This window comes from Dendrobates tinctorius, unplaced genomic scaffold (assembly GCF_039654945.1).
Source record: "Dendrobates tinctorius isolate UK_male_01 unplaced genomic scaffold, ASM3965494v1 ptg000021l, whole genome shotgun sequence".
NCBI lineage: Eukaryota > Metazoa > Chordata > Amphibia > Anura > Dendrobatidae > Dendrobates > Dendrobates tinctorius.
In genome coordinates this window covers 35,161,368-35,184,708 of record NW_027361689.1, presented here as the reverse complement: position 1 = coordinate 35,184,708, position 23,341 = coordinate 35,161,368, and the positions used below count along the sequence as shown (strand labels likewise).

Sequence of the window (23,341 nt, the reverse complement as noted above, 5' to 3'; positions counted from 1 at the left end):
ACTATGCATTTGGTTAACATTTTGCGATATGCAGCCACATGGACCATAGACCGGAATAGACAGGATCTTACTCATTGGCTTCTCTGGGAAAGTGTAGTGGGCATACTCTGTGACCTGTGCAGAAGACTTTCAGGAGGGAGTGGAGGAGGTGAGCTGTGACATTGTCTATGGTGAAAGGTGGATCCTATATTATCTACTATATATAGAGGTGTTATGAGTCATTGTACTGGAGGAAATGAACTGTGACATCACCTATTGTGAATGGTGGATCCTCTGTTATTTACTGTATATAGAGGGGTAATCAGTCATTGTACAGGAGAGGGAGGAGGTGAGCTGTGACGCTACCTATTGTGGATGGTGGATCTTGTGTTATCTACTGTATATGGAGGTGTTATCAGTCATTGTACCAGAGGAGGAGGTGAGCTGTGGCATCACCTATTGTGAATGGTGGATCCTCTGTTATCTATATATCTAAACCTGAGTGTATGTATGTGTATGTATCAAGCCCCACCCACTGGCAGGTGGAGAGCAGGGTTGCAGAGGGAAAGTGCGGGATGCGGGTGAAGAGCGGAGCTGCGAGGGAAAGAGCTTGACACAGATGGAGAGCAGGGCTGTGGCGGGATAGAGCGGGATGGCACGTGGACAGCAGGGCTGTGGAGGGAGAGCGGGACACGGATGGAGAGTGGGACTGCAGAGGGATGGAACGGGACGGCGCATGCAGAGCGGGGCTGCAGAGGGAGAGAGCGGGACGGCCAGTGGAGACGGGCTGCGGAGGGAGAGAGCAGGGCTGTGGAGGGAGAATGTGGGACAGCGGTTGGAGAGTGGGGCTGCGGAAGGAGAGAGCGTGATGGTGGCTGCAGAGCGAAAGCGGGGCTGTTGAGGGAGAGAGCGGGACGGCCAGTGGAGACGGGCTTCCGAGGGATAGAGCCAGGACTGTGGATGGAAAGTGGGGCTACTTCGGGAGAATGTGGGATGGCGGGTGGAGAGCGGGGCTGCGGAGGGAGACAACGGGGCTGCGCAGCAAAAGCGGGGCTGCTGAGGGAGAGAGCTTGATAGCCAATGGAGACGGACTGTGGATGGAGAGCGGGGCTGCTGAGGGAGAATATGGGACGGAGAGTGGAGAGCGGGGCTGCGAAGGGAGACAACGGGGCTTCGCAGCAAAAGCGGGGTTGCTGAGGGAGAGAGCGTGATAGCCAATGGAGTTGGACTGTGGATGGAGAGTGGGGCTGCTGAGGGAGAATGCGGGACGGCGGGTGGAAAGTTGGGCTTCAGGTGGAGAAAGCGGGACAGCAGTTAGTTACTATGCCCGGGCAACACCGGACTCTACAACTGGTCTGTTGTATATAGAGGGGTAATCAGTCATTATACAGGAGGAGGAGGTGAGCTGTGACATAACCAGGATCCACCATTCACAATAGGTAATCTACTGTATATAGAGGTGTTATCAGTCATTGTGTTCCTGTCTGTGATGATAATGAGACTACTAAAGATTGATCTCTACAGAATGGTAACTTATTTAGGGTCCCGTCACACCAAAAGATGCACCAGCGATCCAGACAACGATACGACCTGGTCAGGATCACTGGTGCATAGCTACATGATTGCTGGTGAGCTGCCAAACAGGCAGACACACCAGCGATCAGGACCAGCAAGGACGCTGGTATCCAAGGTAAATATCGGGTAACTAAGTGCACGTCGGCACTTAGTTACCCGCTGTTTACCTTGGATACCAGCTCTCAGCACGAGCACGCTGGTATCCAAGGTACACAGCGGGTAACACAGCGCCGCGCGCTAAGTTACCCGCTATTTACCCTGGATACCAGCTCCCAGCGTCTGTTTACAGCTCTGGGAGCTCGCTGATCGTTGGTCTCCGACTGCCACACGCAGCGATGCGTGCTGGCCAGTGGGAGACCAACGATCAAAAAATGGCCCAGGACATTAGAGCACGATCAGCGATACCCGGTGGGGGGGGGGGGGGGGGGGATGCGGTCGCTGATGCGTCACAAAGTCAGCGATCTTGCTAGCGATCTCGCTATGTGTGATGGGCCCCTTAGACTCAGTAATCAGAATCAAAAGGGTAAGATTTCAGGATTGATTTAAGAACTGATGAAAAATGAAAGATAGATCTCCAAAATTCTTATAATAAAAATTAAATAAGTAAAATAAATAAAAAACCTTCATATAAGTAATACGTTCCTTTCTGAAGACATTCCCTTGAAATGGTGGTCGGTCTGTCAGATAGTCAAAAAGTTAGACTGCCAGCCCTCTCCCTGGACCCCACGTCAAACATGCATGCTCCCATTGGGTGAATGTGCATTTTGTGTTTTTTTTTTTATTTGTGAGACAAGGATAATCTGTTGCCGGACACATGTAATGCTGACTGCACACATTAATATCCATCGTGCCTCAACCTTTTTTCCTTACTTTCTGACATCAAGGGACAGGCAGCAGCTTCAGTATAAGTTATGGATCCGCCAAGGTGTATTACTTGTGACCGCTTCTTGTCTGAGCGTTCTTTCAGTTGAGCGTTGTGTGTAATGCTGTGGCCTGTGATTAACCTGTTCCTCCTCCTGTAGGGTAAATGCGGTGCAGTACTATGTACAGGGCAGAAATCAGGAGCGCCTGGCCGAGTGCTACTACATGCTGGAGGACTATGACGGGCTGGAGATTCTGGCTAATTCCTTGCCTGAAAACAATAAACTGCTCCCAGTAAGTTCCTTCTGCTGTGTATGGCTTCCTAGAATTTTCTGAAAAGTCTGTGGACACATCTAGGGGCGTGGAGTTCCCTGATACTTCTTTTGTGGAATGACATTGGATCGGAGCCTTCAACCCATTACTGACCATCTTTAAGGCCCCCATACACATTGGACTAACGTCGGGCAATATCGACAGGTTCAGCTGAAGGTCTAGTGCTTTGTTATTTGCACAAACTAAAAATACTTCAGTGTTTGTCAGAATATTTTGGAACCGTTTCCACCTCCAGGATGCCATCCTGCTTACTCCTGGTCAGTTGTGTTACCTCCCAGAGTGCTCTGCCATGATCAGGGCACTCTCCGCTCCTCAGTCTTCTGTAGCGAGGATCATAGATGCCTACAAAGTATATACAGTAGCAAGCGGTAGTGTCTGTAGACTTCTGTGGGCTATGAAAAGCTGAGTAGACAGAAATCACAGCAGATCAGGGGAACGAGTACTGCACTGACTCAAGAAGGGACAGGACGACAATCAGTGATTGAATGCACTTCCTGAAATTCACCAAAGAAATTAACAGATAGGATATAGATATCATAGGTGTGGGAAAAAATGCTGCAAAGTAAAGGCCCCGTCACACATAGCAATCTCGCTAGCGAGATCGCTGCTGAGTCACAACTTTTGTGACACAACAGCGATCTCACCAGCGAGATCGCTGTGTGTGACAGCGATCAGCGACCGGCCCCCTTGCCGGGATCACTGCAAGAAACCTATGGACATTTTTTTCGTCGCTAATCTCCCGCTGGTCAGCACGCATCGCTGCGTGTGACAGGCGGGAGACCAGCGATCAGCTGTAAAATAATTAAAAAAAGTAAAAAATATTGTTATTCTCACCTTCGGGCGTCCCGCGCAGTCTTCCCTCCTCTCTCCATGCTCCCGGTCCCAGTAAGCCTTTGCAAGAATGACCGCGAGACTTCGCGATCCCGCGAGAACTGACGTCATCGCGGTAATTCTCGCAAAGGATTACTGGGACCGGAGCGTGGAGAGAGGCGGGAATGCTGCGCGGGACGTCGGAAGGTGAGAATTACAATATTTTTTTATTTTAATTCTATTTTTGACATGAATATGGCATCAGCGCTAATGAACACAGCGATGCTGCGCGCGCGGCATCGCTGTGCTAATCGGTGATGGACCTGTCTGTTTGACAGCTCACCAGCGCTCACATTGTGACTTACCAGCGATCCTGACACGTTGATATCGTTGTCGGGATCGCTGGTAAGTCGCTATGTGTGACTCCAGCTTAAGAATGGTTTCAAAAATAGAATAATTTAACAAAATGCCAAATAAACAAGCAAAATCTCAATCAAATCCCTTTTTGGTTACCGCCCTTTACCTTTATCAATTCTTCTAGGTACGTGCACTTGCAGACATTTTTTTTAAGGACCTCAGCAGGGAGGTCGTTCCGAACATCTTGGAGAACTAACCACAGATCTTCTGTGTATGCCATGTAATCCAAGACAGACTCCATGATGTTGAGATCTGTGTGGCTGTATCATTGCTTCCAGGACTCATAATTATTTACAGAGAAGATAATTCTCGATAACAATGGCTGGATGTTTAGAGTCGTTGTCCTTTGGCATAATGAGCCCCAAATCAGACATTCATGTATCATATTCACACTATGGATAGCAATGCACGGACTGTCTGTGGGTCTCCTAACCCAGATTTGACAGGCTCATAGGCATATATGAGGATTCAAGTTCAGGTCAGGAGATTCATGGCCGGTCCTTGTGTTGCAATCCGTACTCGGACTGTGTTTCATGGATATTTGGACTTTTAAGTTTGGAGCCAGACTTCTCCCAGATGGTATTACATGATGGATAAGGATCTTCCTGTATTTCTCAGCATTAGGAGACATGTAAGCCTGACTCCAGTTGCTGAAATGTAGCCCCAAACACCTGCAAGGACCTTCCACCAGGACGCACTGTTCCTGCAGACACTCATGATTGTGCCGCTTTCCAGCCTTCGGAAAGCAGGGTGCCTTCTGTCACTGCCAAATGTTTCCCATTGTTTTGTGAATTGTTGAGTCGCTTGACCTTGTTTTTGGCCACAGTTCTTCCATGAAGACCACTTCTGACCAGTCTTCTCTGAACAGTAGATGGGTGTAGCTAGAGTCCTCTGGTTTCTGCTAGTTCTGACCTGATGGCTCTGCTAGACATCTTCTAATTTTGAAGGTAAGTATGATCTGTATTTTATCTGTTGCACTAAGTTCCCTTGACCCGACCACTGCTTCTAAGGTCCTCAACATTGCCCATTTTTTGGTGTCCTCAGTGCTGACAAATACAGGCAGATGCTTATCCTTTTATTATTGTTATTTCTATGTAGCACATCATTGATTCCATGGTGCTGTATGTGATTAGGGGTTATGTACAGAATACAGATGTAAGTTAGAACAAACTAACAATGACAGCCTGTTACAGAAAGGAGAGGGCCCTGCCCTTGTGGGCTTAGTCTACGGGTAATGGGGAAAGAAACGGTTGGGGGTGGCAGCAGGTTGCAGCAGCTCCTGTGGTGAGGTAGCATCGGGGTTATTGCAGGTTGTAAGCTGTTCTGAAGAGATGGGTTATCAAGTTCTGTCTTCCGAATTTGTCAGAATCGAACGTGTTGCGTCACAGAGTTTCAGGTGATGGGTGATACTTAGGAGTCTTGTAGGCGACTGGGCGAGAAGCATATAAGTGTGGAGGAGAGAAGGAGGTCTTGGGAGGACCAGAGATTGCGTTTTGGAAGATATAGGTCAATGTTAGTAGATTGAACTGGAAACATTGGGGAATTGGGAGCCAATGAAGGGAGAAGCAGGGAAATAGCGAGTATAGAGGTGAATTAGGTGGACAGCAGAGTTAATGACTGACTGGAGAGATGCGAGAGTGTTAATCAGGGAGGCCACAGAGGAGGATATTGCAATAGTCAAGGCGGGAGATGATGAGGAGGGCATGCGCTAACATTTTATTATACTCTTGGTTGAGGAAATGACAGATTTTGGAAATATTTTTGAGTTGGAGGTGGCAGAAAGTGGCGAGAGCTTGGGTTTACGGTTTCACGGATGGGGCAGGATCGAGGGTTACTCCGAGGTAGCGGACTTTCCAGTACAGGGGAAAGCGTGATGTATGGTAATTTCTTGAGATCCTTCATGCAGCCTCCAAATTAATTCTGCAGTAGGACAATGACCCCAAACAAACATCCAATGTCATCAGAACAAGGAGTCCTGGAAGTGATCATACGGCCACACAGAGCCCTGATCTCACATCATCCAGTCTGTCTGGGAGTAACATAGTTAACAAGGCTGAAAAAAGACATTTGTCCATCTGGTTCAGACTCAGGAATACATGAGGAGACAGAAGGATTTGCACAAGCAACATCCACAGAAGATCTGTGGTTAGTCCTCCAAGATGTTTGGAACAACCTCCCTGCTGAGCGTCTTAAAAAGCGGTGTGCACACCAGACATTGAGTTTATTTAGATTTTTCTTTTGTTCATTCATTTTGTGTTTTGTTAATTGCTGAAAATAAACTATTAGCGCTTCTATCTTTGAAACCATTCTTACTTTGCAGCACTTTCTCCACATCTGCCTAACAATTGCGATAGATATTGAATAGATAATAGATTTTTCTATATATAAAATAACAAAGTTAGTATCTCAGTAGTGAGTGATTATCGCCTAATATCACATATACGTGCAGTGTTACTAACAGGCATTTCTCATGCACAGGACATCGCCCGCATGTTCGTGACCGTGGGTATGTGTGAGCAGGCCGTGGCAGCGTTTTTGAAGTGCAACATGCCGAAAGCAGCGGTAGATGCCTGCATGCACCTCAATCAGGTGAGCGGTGTCAGTGGCACACATTGACTTTGCTTCATTTTTGTTGTATCTTTTAAAAACATTTCCTCACTAGATTAAAATAAGTACCTAGAGCTTTCAAGGACCTACCTGGAGATGTTCATATTGATTTCTAGCAGATTTCTGGGCTAAACAGAGATTTCTGCAGTCACTCTATGCAACGGAATATTGCTGAATCCTGACAGTGTGCAGACCACCCCAGCTGACATCAGAGGGGATTGACTGCAGTCTGCACTTGTTTAGAGTGATTTCAAAAATGTATTTATTGCCCCAAAACGCATTCAACTTGAAATTCCAGGCCCAAAACCTGCGGCCATACTAGGGAGAGATTCTGACAGCATGCCGTCTCTTGTGGCTTCTTTCAGCTGCAGTGGTGTCATGGAGGACTTTGATGGATCTATATCAATATCGGGTTTGGAGAAAACTAGATTTTTGGGGGAATAACCCTTTAACTTATCTTCTATACATCGGATAGGGGGATCGTACTGATCGATGGGTTCTGACCGCTGTGACCCCTAGTGATGCCAAGATTGGGGCTTTAGAAGCTCCGGAATGGAGCTCTGCAGTCCTGTCCTGAATGGAGCGGAGTTGCACATGCTGGTTATCGTTGCATTGCTCCTTTTAGTGTCTTTGGGACTACTGAGCTCTGCACTTCTTATGTCCGATCCATAGAATGGAGCGGAGGCCGAGCCTGCGCGGCTCCACTCCCGACAGGTCAGGACTGCAGAGCCCTGATTTCGGGATTGCTGCAGGTCCTAGCGGTTGGACCCTCGGCAATCAGCAAGTTTTACATTATTCAGTGTATAGGGATTAAGTTGGTTTCTTGACAATAATCTTTTAAGGAGTTTTTACAGGCCCAGCATCTTCTGCCTTATGTGCAACCAATGGGGATATAGAAATACAAGGCACTTTGCAGTATATTTGTATTGCTGAAAGATCCAGGATTGCCCAATCTCGGGTTACGTAGTTGCAATCCGGCTATATTTTTTTTTAGCTTCCACTGACATCTCGTACATACAGTCCTCTTTTCTCAATGAACACAACGTCATTAGTGGTGTCACCTATCATGGGTGGACATACTGTACAGGAAATGTATGCAAGGAGGACTGGAAGTCTAAAGATGGTGTCGGGATGTGGAGCGGCAACTGGAGCTGCCAGATATGCCACAACTATGCAGTCTGGGAGATCCCAGGAAACTGCCATGGAATGGATGTGTGGGCAAACACAAGAGCCTTCAAGGGGTTGTCCAGCCTTAAGGTACAAGTCTGCAGTCACTCTATGTGTGCGCTGTGAGGATGCTCTGCTGCTGGGAGCAGGCGATCATGTAACCGCAAGTATACAAAAGGCATTCGTCTGCTATCACTGGAGTGTCGGCATTGCTGCTGGAAGTCTTGTTTGCTTTTATTGTGGTCGTGGAAAAAAAACAAAACAAAACCCTTGTATTATATTATCTTAGTAAGTCATGGCATGGCTATAGGATATGCACCACATGTCAGCCGGGGGTCTGACCTCTGAGACCCGCACTGATCCGATCCTTGCTGGCTTGCGGCCATGCACAAAACCGTAGCCTGCCATATGGAGCCAAGCGCTGCAGCACAAGGCCCCGGAGTTCCCACGTGCTGATGGAGTGACAACACTTCGGCGTCTTCTTCCTTCTCAGCGTGGGTCGGGTGCTGATGTTGCACAACCGTTTTTCCCATCTCTATCTTTCTTGACAAGTACAAGTGGTGCCACAAGTAGTGGGCTACGGAAGCGGCTGAGAGCGGATAAGCCAGATTTATGCGGTCCCTTAGGGCCCAGTGGGCCCCTGCTCACTTTTGTTTTTTTTTTCTCCTCATCTATTAAGAGGAGAGTTACCGTATATGGGGCTTGTGTTTTCAGTATGAGCTGTAGTTTTCATCAGTGCCATTTTGGGGTCCCTTCAGCTTTCTGATCTCTTTTTGTTCCGTTTTTTAGGCGGCAACCGATAAAACAGTGGCAAATTAATTTCTATTTTTTTCTGTTTTTTTATGGAATGGGAAACATACCGTATATACTCGAGTATAAGCCGACCCAAGTATAAGCTGAGGCCCCTAATTTTGCCACCAAAAACTGGGTAAGCTTATTGACTCAAGTGTAAGCCGGGTGTGCATTGTCCCCTCATCCCTGGCCTGCTCTGTGTGGCTCTCCCCCCTCCAAGTATGCATGGCTCGGCTCTCCCATCCTTCTATGTATGGCTCAGCTCCCTGTCCTCTCCCGTCCTCCTCTATGCTCCCCCGTCCTCCTCCATGCTTCTCCCATCCTGCTCCATGCTCCCCCAGTCCTCCTCCTTGCTTCCCCAATCCTCCGTGCTCTTCTGTGCTCCCCCGTCCTCCCCCCAGTCCTCCTCCATGCTCTTCTGTGCTCCCCTGTCCTCCCCCAGTCCTCCTCTGTGTTTCCCCCAGTCCTCCTCCGTGCTCCCCCGTCCTCCCCCAGTCCTCCTCCGTGCTCCCCCGTGCTCTTCTGTGCTCCCTCGTTCTCCCCCAGTCCTCCTCCGTGCTCCCCTGTCCTCCCCCAGTCCTCCTCCGTGCTTCCCCCATCCTCCCCAGTCCTCCTTCGTGCTCTTCTTTGCTCCCCCATCCTCCCCCAGTCCTCCTCCATGCTCTTCTGTGCTTCCCTGTCCTCCCCCAGTCCTCCTCCATGCTCTTCTGTGCTCCCCTGTCCTCCCCCAGTCCTCCTCCGTGCTTCCCCCTTCCTTCCCCAGTCGTCCTCCGTGCTCCCCCATCCTCCACCAGTCCTCCTCCTTGCTCTTCTGTGCTCCCCAGGCCCTCCTACGTGCTCTTCTGTGCTCCCCCAGTCCTCTGTGCTCTTCTGTGCTCCCCCGTCCTCCCCCAGTCCTCTTCTGTGCTTCCCCCAGTCCTCCTCCGTGCTCCCCCGTCCTCCCCCAGTCCTCCTCCGTGCTCCCCTGTGCTCTTCTGTGCTCCCCCGTCCTCCCCCAGTCCTCCTCCGTGCTCCCCTGTCCTCCCCCAGTCCTCCTCCGTGCTTCCCCCATCCTCCCCCAGTCCTCCTTCGAGCTCTTCTTTGCTCCCCCGTCCTCCCCCAGTCCTCCTCCATGCTCTTCTGCGCTTCCCTGTCCTCCCCCAGTCCTCCTCCATGCTCTTCTGTGCTCCCCTGTCCTCCCCCAATCCTCCGTGCTTCCCCCTTCCTTCCCCAGTCATCCTCCGTGCTCCCCCATCCTCCACCAGTCCTCCTCCTTGCTCTTCTGTGCTCCCCAGGCCCTCCTACGTGCTCTTCTGTGCTCCCCCAGTCCTCTGTGCTCTTCTGTGCTCCCCATCCTCCCCCAGTCCTCTTCTGTGCTCCCCTGTCCTCCCCAGTCCTCCGCCGTTCTTTCCTCCGTGCTCTTCTGTGCTCCCCTGTTCTCCCCTGTCCTCCCCCAGTCCTTCTCAGTACTCCCCCGTCCTCCTCCTTCATACTCACCCTCCTGTGCCATCGCTAAACGTCCCTGCATCCTCCGTTGTCCTGGGGCTGACAGCTTCTTCCTGTCTTCAGCGGTCACATGGTACCGTTCATTAAGGTCATGAATATGCTGCCACGCCAATAGGTGTCCATATTCATGACCTTAATGAGCGGTACCATGTGACCACTGAAGAAAGGAAGAAGCTGTCAGCCCCAGGACAACGGAGGATGCAGGGGACGTTCAGCGACGGCACAGGAGGGTGAGTATGATATCCTAGCCACCTTCTCCTGCCGCCGCTCCCCCTCCCCCACTGGCTTTCTTCACAATGACTCGTGTATAAGCCAAGGGGGCATTTTCAGCACAAAAAAAAATGTGCTGAAAATCTCGGCTTATACACAAGTATATACGGTAGTATTTTGTATTACACTTGTGGTAATACAAACATGTATTTTTTTAGGATTTAGGAAAAAAAAGCGGGTGATCTATTAACTTTTCTGTATTATTATAATAATTATTATTACTATTATATTGGTATGTATTGTATTTTTTCCATTTTTTTTTTATTAGTGCCCAGTGAGGACTCGTACATGTAGTTACTTAATAGTATAATGTATTGTATTATAAAATGAGCCGTCTCGTCCTACGCAGTCTAATTCATACTGTCAGCACTGAGACATCTGGGAGGCATCCTGAGACTTTGTGCCTTTTTCGTAGTTTTCTATGCCAGTGAATTTGAAGGTTGTTCTGAATTTTGGCTTCCGTCACTCCACAGTTAGGTTGATGGTTGTTCTTCTGTTTTCATCTGCTCTCTTCAGCCCTGTACTGTATATACTCGTCCTCTCCATGCGATATCTGGTTTATGAAAACTTGCAAAGAGTCGCCAAATCTATTAGAAATCACCCAAAGTGTTTTCTTTACAGTGGAACAAAGCAGTCGAGCTCGCCAAGAACCACAACATGAAAGAAATCGGATCCTTGCTTGCCAAGCACGCTTCTCATTTGCTAGAGAAGAACAAGACGCTGGACGCCATTGAGCTTTACCGGAAAGCCAACCACTTCCTAGAAGCAGCAAAACTCCTGTTCCAGGTAAGGATGGACTATAGGACCCCAAACCAGCCCCAGAACCTCGCTGCAGTATCTAATCCTATTCCTAAGTTAGTTTCTCAGACTTCTGTTATTCAAATTGAAGGTGATCAAATGATTGAGGAGACCACGATCCTCTGGCGAGCTCTGCCCAGCTTCATTTACCAGGCACAGCACCAAATATCTCATAGTGGTTGTACCAGGTATTGCATTGTGTGAATTGTACGGAACTGCAGTACCAGGCACAGTCACTACCAATTATACGGTGTTGTGCCTGGTAAGTGAAAAGTCTATATGAAGCCCTAGCCTAAGCAAGCAGCCAATATATAGTTGCCAGAAAGGTGGCACTTACTTTTACAAAGTGCCGATACAGGCAGAATTACTATGAACGCAAATAAATCCCATAAGTGAATGAGTGCTGCCATCTACTGATAGTGCCTGCTACATCTGTTCAAGGAGATTTAGGGAAAGAAGGTTGTGTTTATTTATTTGTTAAAGATTTATTTTATAAGTTTATGTTTTTTTTAGATTCCTCCCTGTTGTAGCCACTTTTTTTTTTTTTTTGCTTTAATTTATTTTTGTCTTGTCTTTCAGGAACCATTTTTTTTTATTTTTACATTGACATGGCAGTACCGCATAATGTACAGAAAAAAAAAAATCTTTTTAGATGGAATTGATAATAAAAAAAGCAACAATTTTGCCATTATTTGATTTCGGTTTTACAGCTTTTACTATGGTAAATGACCCGGTAACTTTATCCTGCTTATTAGTTTGGTTTTAACATAAATGTATATTTTTTTTTCTCATCTTTTAAAATATAAAAACTTGAAGAAAAGGCTTGTGTCATTGTTTTCCGTGAGCCACTTTTTTCCCATCAGTTTAGCAGTGTGAGGTTTTGTTATTTGCGGAGAGGCTGTATTTTCTGGTACTTTTTTTCAGGTACATATCACTTTTTAATTGTTTTTATTACAATTTCATAGAATCATAAAATGAGTTGGAAGGGACCTCCAGGGCCATCGTGTCCAACCTAAACCATCTCAGATAGATGTCTGTTCAGCATTTGTATGAAGGCTTCCATTGAAGGAGAACTCACCACCTCTCGTGGCATCCTGTTCCACTCATTGATCACACTCACTGTCAAAAAGGTTTTTCTAATATCTAATTTGTATCTTCTCCCTTTCAGTTTCATTCAATTGTTTCTCGTGTTTCCATGTGAAAATGAGAATAAGGATGATCCCTCTACACTGTGACAGCCCTTCAGATATTTGTAGACAGCTACCAGGTCTCCTCTTAGCCTTCTTTTTTGCAAGCTAAACTTTCCCAGATCCTTTAACCGTTCCTCGTAGGATATACTTTGCAGTCCGCTCACCATCCTGGTAGCTCTTCTCTGAACTTGCTCCAGTTTGTCAATGTATTTTTAAAAATTCTGTGCCCAGAACTGGACACAGTACTTCAGATGAGGCCTGACCAGGGAGGAGTAGAGGGGGATAATTACTGCATGTGATCTAGACTCTATGCTTCTCTTAATACATCCTAGAACTGTGTTTGCATTTTTTGCTGCTGCATCACACTGTTGACTCGTGTAGTCTGTGATCTATTAGTATACCCAAATCTTTTTCACACATACTGTTGCTTAGTTCTGTTCCTACCATTTTGTAGATGTAATTTTCGTTTTTCTTGCCCAGATGTAGAATGTTGCATTTCTCCCTGTTGAATATCATTCTATTAGTCGCTGCCCATTGTTCAAGCTTATCTAGATCCTTCTAAATCCTTTCTCTTCTCTAGTGTTAGCTATCTCTCCTAACTGTGCATCATCTGCAAATTTGATCAGTTCAGTTCCCTTATCGAGATCATTTATAAAAATGTTGAACAACATGGGGGACAGGACAGAGACTTGTGGTACTCCACTTGAAATACTCTTCCAATTGTATGTGCAACCATTTATAACCACTCTTTGAGTACGATAACTGAGCCAGTTATGAACCACCTAACCGCATAGCCTTGTCAATTCTATACTTGGTCATTTTTTTCAATAAGGATAGTATGAGATACTTTATCAAATGCTTTGCTGAAGTTGAGATATACTATATCTACCACATTTCCCTGATCCGCCCAGTCAGTGATTCCATCATAAAAAGAAATTTGAGTAGTCTGGAATGACTTGTTTGCTACAAATGCATGCTGGCTCTAGTTCTTTACTGTATTCTTATCCAAGTACTTACATACATAGTAACATATTAATTAAGGTTGAATGAAGACTTTAAGTCCATCTAGTTCAACCCATATCCTTTCCTAACTTCCCCTAACGTGTTGATCCAGAGGAAGGCAAAAAAAAAACATGTGGCAACAGTAAGCTTCACATTGGGGAAAAAAATTCCTTCCCGACTCCACATACGGCAATCAGACTAGCTCCCTGGATCAAAACAATAATAAGGAAACTACTAGTGTATATGCCCTGTAATATTATACTTTTCAAGAAAGGTATCCAGGCCCTTCTTAAATTTTAATACGGAATCACTCATTACAACATAATATGGCAGAGAGTTCCATAGTCTCACTGCTCTTACAGTAAAGAATCCGCGTCTGTGAGTATGCTCAAACCTTCTTTCCTCCAGACGTAGAGGATGCCCCCTTGTCCCCGTCACAGGTCTAAGAGTAAAAAAATCATTAGAAAGGTCTTTGTACTGTCCCCGCATATATTTATACATTGTAATAAGATCACCCCTAAGCCTTCGATTTTCCAAACTAAATAACCCCAAGTGTAATAACGTGTCTTGGTATTGCAGACCCCCCAGTTCCCTAATAACCTTGGTCGCTCTTCTCTGCACCCGCTCCAGTTCAGCTATGTCTTTCTTATACACCGGAGACCAGAACTGTACGCAGTATTCTAAGTGTGGTCGCACTAGTGACTTATATAGAGGTAAAATTATGTTCTCCTCATGAGCATCTATGCCTCTTTTAATGCATCCCATTATTTTATTTGCCTTTGAAGCAGCTGCCTGACACTGACCACTAAATGTGAGTTTGTCGTCCACCCATACACCCAGGTCTTTTTCAGTGACAGTTTTGCCCAGTGTTTTACAATTAAGCACATAATTATACATCTTGTTTGTTCTACCCAAGTGCATGACCTTACATTTATGCCCATTAAAGCTCATTTGCCATTTATCAGCCCAAGCTTCTAGTTTACATAAATCCTCCTGTAATATAAAATTGTCCTTCTCTGTATTGATTACCCTGCAGAGTTTAGTGTCTTCTGCAAATATTGAAATTCTACTCTCTATGCCCCCTACAAGGTCATTAATAATATGTTAAAAAAAAAGCGGGCCCAATACTGACCCCTGTGGTACCCCACTGCTAACCGTGACCCATTAATGCTCCATTAATAACAACCCTTTGTTTCCTATCGCTGACCCAGCTCTTAACCCACTTACACATATTTTCCCCTATCCCCATTGTTCTCATTTTATGTATCAACCTTTTGTGTGGCACCGTATCAAAAGCTTTTGAAAAGTCCATGTACACCACATCCACTGCGTTTCCTTGGTCCAGTCCAGAACTTACCTCTTCATAGAAGCTTATCAGATTAGTCTGACAGGAACGGTCCCTTGTAAACCCATGTTGATATTGGGTCATGAGGTTATTCTTCTTCAGATACTTCAGTATAGTATCTCTTAGAAAACCCTCCAGGCTTTTACCCACAGTTGAGGTTAAACTTACTGGCCTATAATTTCCAAGTTCAGTTTTTGTCCCCTTTTTGAATATTGGCACCACATTTGCCATACGCCAGTCCTGTGGTACAGATCCTGTTATTATGGAATCTTTAAAGATTAAAAATAATGGTCTATCTATGACGGTACTTAATTCCTGCAGTACTCGGGGGTGTATCCCATCCGGGCCCGGGGATTTGTCAATTTTAGTGATTTTTAGATGCTGCCGTACTTCCTGCTGGGTTAAGCAGGTGACATTTAATGGAGAATTTTTTTTTTATCACTGATCATGTTATCCGTCATGGGATTTTCTTGTTTAAATACTGTTGAAAAAAAGTCATTTAGCATATTGGCTTTTTCCTCATCCTCATACCCTCCCCCCAGTCCCTAGTTTAAGCACTCCTCCAACCTTCTAGCCATTTTCTCCCCAGCACAGCTGCACCCTCCCCATTGAGGTGCAGCCCGTCCCTAGCGTAGAATCTGTAACCAACTGAGAAGTTGGCCCAGTTCTCCAGGAACCCAAACCCCTCCTTCCTACACCAATTCCTGAGCCACTTATTAATCTCCCTAATCTCCCGTTGCCTCTCTGGCGTGTCACGTGGTACAGGAAGTATTTCTGAAAATACCACCTTGGAGGTCCTTGCTTTAAGCATGCAGCCTAATTCCCTGAAATCATCTTTAAGGACCTTCCACCTACCTCTAACTTTATCATCTGTGCCAATGTGCACCATGACCACTGGATCCTCACCAGCCCTTCCTAGTAATCTCTCAACCCGATCAGCGATGTGTCGGACTCGAGCGCCAGGTAGGCAGCATACTGTTCGATGATCCCTGTCTTTGTGACAGATTGCCCTATCTGTTCCCCTAATAATTGAGTCCCCCACTACCAGCACCTGTCTGGCCTGCCCTGCTCTCCTATTTCCCCCCTTACTGGAGCAGACACTCCTCCGGCTTTCAGAGGACATACCTTGCTGCTGCAGTGCTACTCCTGCACTGACACTCCCCTCATCTACCAACTTAGCAAACTTATTGTGGTGTGCCAGATCAGGACTAGCCTCCCTGGTGCTCTTCCCTCTACCCCACCTTCTAACTGTCACCCAGCTAGCTGCTTCACTGTCCTGCAGCTTCAACCTAGCATCCCCCCATCTATCCCATTGAGCGTCTGCTCAGTGAGCAGCAGACTCCTTTCCATATTGTCTATGGATCTCAGTGTTGCCAGCTGCACATATAGATCCAGTATCTGGGCTTCCAAATGCACAACGTGCTCACATCTCGCACAGCAGTATTCGCCCTCGACCGGCTGTTCAAGGATTTCATACATGCGGCAAGACGTGCACTGGATGGCATTAGCAATAGTGGAGCTCATCCTAATGGGGATTGCACCAGACAATAAGATAAGCAAAAATAAATAAAAAGTATTAATATAATATAACAGCAATTCAGTAATACCTCCCTTGGAAACTCCCTGAATCCAAAGTCACTGAATCTCAAGTCACACACTTACCACAGTTCGCACGTACGCTCAGGTCACACTCAGCTCGTTCACACTCGCTCAGGCAGAAGATTTAAAAGAGATTTTTTTTTTTCGCTTTTACCAGCATTCCACCCTGCTGCTCAATGCACTTCCAAAAGGAGTTGAGCCCCAACCAGCTGCCCCTTATAAACCCTTAATTATGAACCCCCACCTTTAATTAACCCCTTGTGAATACAGTTACACCTCAAGATTGAAATGCAATATATTTAACCCTTAAAAACACAAATAGTAAAGTAAGAGATTAACCCTGTAGAGAGAAAAAATAGTTTAAACAGCCCCCCCAAAAAAGTGAACAGGTAGAAAAGCACTCAGCAACCCACAATTCAGCAACTCACAACCATTCATACAGGTATTTTTTAAAGGTTTTCCAAATACCTCTTCACTGAATCTCAAGTCACACACTTACCACAGTTCGCACTTACGCTCAGGTCACACCCATGCTGTTTAATAATGTGTTCAAAGATCTTTCCTGGTATAGAAGTAAGGCTCACTAGCCTTGCCTGACTCCATCTTCTTTCCTGTTTTGAAGATAGGGACAACATTTGCCCTTCTCCAATCCTCTGGGGCTTCTCCTTTTGTCCAGGATTTTTCAAATATTCTGGCTAGTGGTTCTGCAATTTCCTCTGATAACTCTTTCAGTACCCTAGAATGCAATTCATCTGAACCAATAGATTTAAATTCATTTAAATTAGCTAAGTGTTCCCTCACAATCTCCCTGTTTATGGATAGTGTGGATTCTTTTATTCCTTCGATGGCACAGTGAAGATCAGTTGATGTTACAACAATTGCTTTCTTAGAGAACACAGATGCAAAATGGAATTTTAAAAGTTCGGCCTTCTCAACATCATTTTTGACCACTGAATCTGGATATCAAAGTTTGTGCCCAAAGTCTTTGTTTTTATATTCCTTCATTTTTCAGCTGCAATCCTAAGTATAATCTGCCGTTTCTTCTTTCTGCAGATCGCTGATGATGAAGCTAAAAAACGCACAAAGCCATTGCGTGTGAAGAAGTTGTATGTCCTGGCTGCTTTACTGGTGGAGCAATATCAGACACACGTGAAGAACACACAGAAAGGGAAACTGAAGGGGAAACAGACGGAGGTACAACGAGTACTCGCTCTCCGCGGGGTGTAATACTACTACTCCCAAGACATCTAGTGATCACAGATAAAATGAAAAATGTATTAACGCTCAATCCCCCCCCCCCCCCCCAAATTTGCAAATAGTTTAAACATAAAAAATCAATATATGGTATCGCTGGAATCTATTTTAGGTACTGTATGGTACAAGGCGTAAAAAAGAAAAAGGAAGTCTGCCATTAATTTATTAATACCCCAAAAGTGTAATAAAAAAAAAAAAACTTCTGCATCTCGTCCAGCTATAATCTTGCTAGGTTAACGGAAAAATGTCTGCCAATATAGTCATTAAATCCATTTCTCAATAGATATACGGTGAGTGAACACTGACTTTGTGGTGAACCTGTTCTTGTACACAGAGCTTCGGTATAAAGTATGGGGGAGAGACATGGCATCAGCCTACAGCCTGGCAGTATTTCTGGTGAACTCAGCATGCAAAAATAAAAGCTGTAGAGTAACTAGCACTTAATACAATAATATAAACCCTGTAAATCTGATTTCTCAGCCTCCACCTGATCATGATGTCTCATTGAACAGCTGATATGATGGGATCAGCTCTGAATCCTGCTCTCCTCATACCCGTAATTTAGGTGATGAAAAGTTCTGTATATTATTCTGTATTTTTTGGGCAGGCTACCTCTGCGATAGCTGGTCTGCTGGAGGAGGATAGCTTATCTGATAATCGGATAATTGACCACCCCTGGCGAGGAGCTGAGGCTTACCACTTCTTCCTGCTGGCTCAGAGGCAGCTCTACGAGGGCTATGTAGATGCTGCCATGAGAACAGGTATGTAGAGATCTAATATTAGCATGTACAATTCTTGGTATCTTCACTCTTTACCAATGATGTGTATATATATTGGAAGCCGTTATAGAGGGAACAGTTCCATATTAGTGCCTATGGATTACATGGAGTGGGATGTCAAAAAGGTCCTACAGGCTCGTCTCATTTGCCGTAATAACAGCCTCTACTCTGCTGCGAAGGATTTCTACATGAGTTTGGCTTCTGGGGGAACTTTTGCCCCTTCATCCAGAAGATGATTTGTAATGTCAGACTGATTGACATCTCCATTATAGTGTATCCCAAAGGTGTTGGATGGGGTTGAGGTGCAGGCTCTGTTCAGTCGGTCATGTTCTTCCACACCGAACTCCCCTTCCATGTCTTTGTGGTCTTTATGGACCTTGTGCACTGGGCACAGTAATGGGAATGAAAAAAGGCCCTTCTTGAAACTGTTCTCACAAAGTTGTAGGCTGCAAATTTCCACAATGTCTCGTGCTGAAGAATTAAGATTTCCCTTAATCAAACTGTCCGGGAACAGCCGGGAGATCCCACAGGTATCTCCCAGCCATTGCCAGATGGTCACAAACCAGCACTCCTCTGCCTCCAATCATCAAGACAGTTATGCAATTTCTTGTTTATGCAGGCGGATTGGACACCCGACAGGTAGCATATGACTTCAGGGGTGCAGATTACAGAGCAAGAGGAACGAATCTATTTAAATTTATTTACAGTGGGGAAAAAAGTATTTAGTCAGTCAGCAATAGTGCAAGTTCCACCACTTAAAAAGATGAGAGGCGTCTGTAATTTACATCATAGGTACACCTCAACTATGGGAGACAAACTGATAAAAAAAAATCCAGAAAATCACATTGTCTGTTTTTTTTTTCATTTTATTTGCATATTATGGTGGAAAATAAGTATTTGGTCAGAAACAAGCAATCAAGATTTCTGGCTCTCACAGACCTGTAACTTCTTCTTTAAGAGTCTCCTCTTTCCTCCACTCATTACCTGTAGTAATGGCACCTGTTTAAACTTGTTATCAGTATAAAAAGACACCTGTGCACACCCTCAAACAGTCTGACTCCAAACTCCACTATGGTGAAGACCAAAGAGCTGTCAAAGGACACCAGAAACAAAATTGTAGCCCTGCACCAGGCTGGGAAGACTGAATCTGCAATAGCCAACCAGCTTGGAGTGAAGAAATCAACTGTGGGAGCAATAATTAGAAAATGGAAGACATACAAGACCACTGATAATCTCCCTCGATCTGGTGCTCCACGCAAAATCCCACCCCGTGGGGTCAGAATGATCACAAGAACGGTGAGCAAAAATCCCAGAACCACGCGGGGGGACCTAGTGAATGAACTGCAGAGAGCTGGGACCAATGTAACAAGGCCTACCATAAGTAACACACTACGCCACCATGGACTCAGATCCTGCAGTGCCAGACGTGTCCCACTGCTTAAGCCTGTACATGTCCGGGCCCGTCTGAAGTTTGCTAGAGAGCATTTGGATGATCCAGAGGAGTTTTGGGAGAATGTCCTATGGTCTGATGAAACCAAACTGGAACTGTTTGGTAGAAACACAACTTGTCGTGTTTGGAGGAAAAAGAATACTGAGTTGCATCCATCAAACACCATACCTACTGTAAAGCATGGTGGTGGAAACATCATGCTTTGGGGCTGTTTCTCTGCAAAGGGGCCAGGACGACTGATCCGGGTACATGAAAGAATGAATGGGGCCATGTATCGTGAGATTTTGAGTGCAAACCTCCTTCCATCAGCAAGGGCATTGAAGATGAAACGTGGCTGGGTCTTTCAACATGACAATGATCCAAAGCACACCGCCAGGGCAACGAAGGAGTGGCTTCGTAAGAAGCATTTCAAGGTCCTGGAGTGGCCTAGCCAGTCTCCAGATCTCAACCCTATAGAAAACCTTTGGAGGGAGTTGAAAGTCCGTGTTGCCAAGTGAAAAGCCAAAAACATCACTGCTCTAGAGGAGATCTGCATGGAGGAATGGGCCAACATACCAACAACAGTGTGTGGCAACCTTGTGAAGACTTACAGAAAACGTTTGACCTCTGTCATTGCCAACAAAGGATATATCACAAAGTATTGAGATGAAATTTTGTTTCTGACCAAATACTTATTTTCCACCATAATATGCAAATAAAATGAAAAAAAAACAGACAATGTGATTTTCTGGATTTTTTTTTCTCAGTTTGTCTCCCATAGTTGAGGTCTACCTATGATGTAAATTACAGACGCCTCTCATCTTTTTAAGTGGTGGAACTTGCACTATTGCTGACTGACTAAATACTTTTTTTCCCCACTGTATATAATCCAGAAAGTAGGCAGTGTATATGAAAATATACACCGATGTTACAAAATGGACAGAACAATACAGTATATACAATCACACGATATTAAAGGAATAAATAGACAAAATGTACAAAACCTGATGTCGCGGGGTTGGATTTGGCTTTTATGAAGTGCAGCTCTTCGTCATTTTGGAGGAGGGGGAACGGACAGAAAACCATAGAATGCGGCTAAGTCTTAGAAAATTATGAGATTGCCAAATTCTATGATATCTTCGCCCCTGGAGGTCCCAGGTGGGAGATTATCGCGATTTCACATTTATATAGCTGGGAAACATGGCATGGATAGCATCATCCATCTGGCTGATATTTATTTTGAAGGTGTTCTTTTCACTGCCTAGTGACTTTTAAGATCATGCATTACATTCGCCACTTCATCACGACTCCAAAAATATGACTTTCATATCTATTCCATTTATAAAAATCTCAATTAATAATTTCTAAATGGAGGACAAAGGATTTTATGTAATCTGCTTTTTTTTCTGTTCAAAGCTGATGCTAGAGGTGATAGGTTATCTCTTCTGGCCATAAATTTGTCGCTTTCTGCATTCTTAGGCAAGCTGGGGATGGAACTGCATCTGCTATCCATTAGATTATTTTCTTTAATTACCTGTTTGCAAAGGAGGGGCTTAGAGTGCCTCAGCCACATAAAAAGTTTAATAGAGTGCTAGCCTTGCTTCCATATTCACTATGATATGGCTTATAGATTTGCAATGCTGTAGCGGGGGGATGTGGCTGAAATCGATGATTATTATGTGTGTTCCAATTCTTTTCTCAGTATAGTATGTTTTTACGTAAATACACACACTACATTGAGACCAGTGTAGTAGATACACACACACACACACACACACACACACACACACACACACACACACACACACACACACACACACCATACAATATATTGAGAGGGGTATTGGATTGCACCTCTTAATCAGTAAATTCAGTATTTTTCTTGCAGTATTCAATAGAAAGAGAAAAATAAGTGATCCTGTGGATTAATTAAGCTGTAGATTCCTTTTTAGCAGCTCGACGTCTGGGCGCCTCTTCACTTCATGCGAGTTACTAAACCCTGTTAAGGCTTTAAAGAGTTTTCTTAAATTGATTGGTCAGTAGTGGTTGACAGGTGCTGGTCCTATGTCTGGGAACACAGCAGCGCTCAGCAGAGACGCCCCAATCACAGTGGCACCTTCCCAGCTATAGTCCTGGCGGTTGGACCCCAGTGATCGCACATTGATGACACATCCTCAGGATATTTATTAAGACTAATTTAAAGGAAATTTTCATTTCTGTATCTTTGTCATCTCCAGCTCTCCATCTACGAGACTACGAGGACATCATTCCTGCTGTCGAGATCTACTCACTTGTGGCACTTTGCGGCTGTGCAAACAGGGCATTCGGTACATCCTCCAAGGCCTTCATTAAACTGGAATCATTAGAGACGATAGTCCCCGAGCAGAGGCAGCAGTACGAAGACCTTGCCCTGGAAATCTTCACCAAGCACAGTCCGAAGGACAGCCAGAAGTCAGACGTGGACGTATTCCCAGAAGGGTGGGTGCGCTGTTCATCCTGGAAACTCCCAACTTAGCCACCAGCATCGCATGACCAAAACGATAACGCGGAATTATTCATTTAGTTTTATTTCTTTTTCCTCCTGACAGAGGTGAAGGTAAACTCCCAACATGCGTTGCTTCAGGAAGACCCATCACGGATTATCAGTTCTGGATGTGCAGCGTCTGTAAACATGGCGTGCAGGACCGCGAGATCGCCGCCTACAGCTTCTGCCCTCTCTGCCACAGCTCCATATCGTGATCGTCTCCACAGGCCGATCATTTCATGTTGTAAATAAAGGTTATTTGTAATATTCACTGACCGCTCTTTTGCTTATTCACTGTTATCACTCTGCACACAGATTGCAGAACTTTTATAGCTGAGTCTGGCTGATCAGTAAGAAACATTGACATGTCATTTTTCCCCAGGACCAGTGCCACTTTTACCCTACAGACCGTGTCTAGTATGGAACAATGTCCTAACCCCCAAAATTATAAGATTAATTATTTTTGTGTTACATTACATTTGTGCTTATGCGCTTTCATTTCATTGTTCTATGAGCCATAGCTTTTTTGAACCTTTTACCTTAACTTTTTAACCGCGACATTTTTACAGTAAAAACACCCTGTAAGCATGATTCCCCAGGTATGACCACAGCGATACCAAACTTGTCGAGATTTTGAGATTTTGTTTTATATGCTTGCGGTTTACATAAACTCTGAAGCTTGTTAAAAAATAAATACATTTGTGCAGATTTACTTGTGTTATTTTTCCGTTGTTGGAGCCGTGTGATTCCATATTTACTGTCATTTCTATTATTACCATTGGACTATTACGTATGTGGCGATAACAAGTATGATTTTTTTTTTTTGTTTCTTTACTTTCATATTGGGAAAAGAAGTGTGATTTAAGTTTAAGATTTTTTAACATGTTTTAAAACTTCTTTTAACCTCTTTATGTCCTTGGACATATCCATACATCCAGATTGGCTGTTACTTGCCGAACTTGGACCTATGGATATATCATGGCAAATCTGCGCACAGAGCCTGTGTGTGTGTGCCCCCGATCACCCCTGTGTCTGCAGGGCTGACAGTTCTAATGCATTATAATTGCGATCAGACTGCAGAAAGTGAAAGTCCCATAGAGGGACTTAGTAAAGTAAAAAGCAAAA

At 45.0% G+C, this 23,341-nt stretch overlaps 1 protein-coding gene across 1 annotated transcript in view; it reads left to right on the top strand.

Moving 5' to 3' along the window:
• Positions 1-22,924, top strand: part of WDR35 (WD repeat domain 35) — a 117,708-nt gene extending 94,784 nt beyond the window's left edge. Inside the window, exons 23-29 of the mRNA XM_073568283.1 lie at positions 2,577-2,709; positions 6,454-6,564; positions 10,918-11,082; positions 17,284-17,424; positions 18,092-18,245; positions 21,930-22,170; positions 22,281-22,924. Coding sequence (XP_073424384.1) covers positions 2,577-2,709; positions 6,454-6,564; positions 10,918-11,082; positions 17,284-17,424; positions 18,092-18,245; positions 21,930-22,170; positions 22,281-22,431 — 1,096 coding nt within the window. The 3' untranslated portion in view covers positions 22,432-22,924. The remainder of the gene's footprint in view (positions 1-2,576; positions 2,710-6,453; positions 6,565-10,917; positions 11,083-17,283; positions 17,425-18,091; positions 18,246-21,929; positions 22,171-22,280) is intronic.
• The last annotated feature ends 417 nt before the right edge of the window (positions 22,925-23,341 follow it).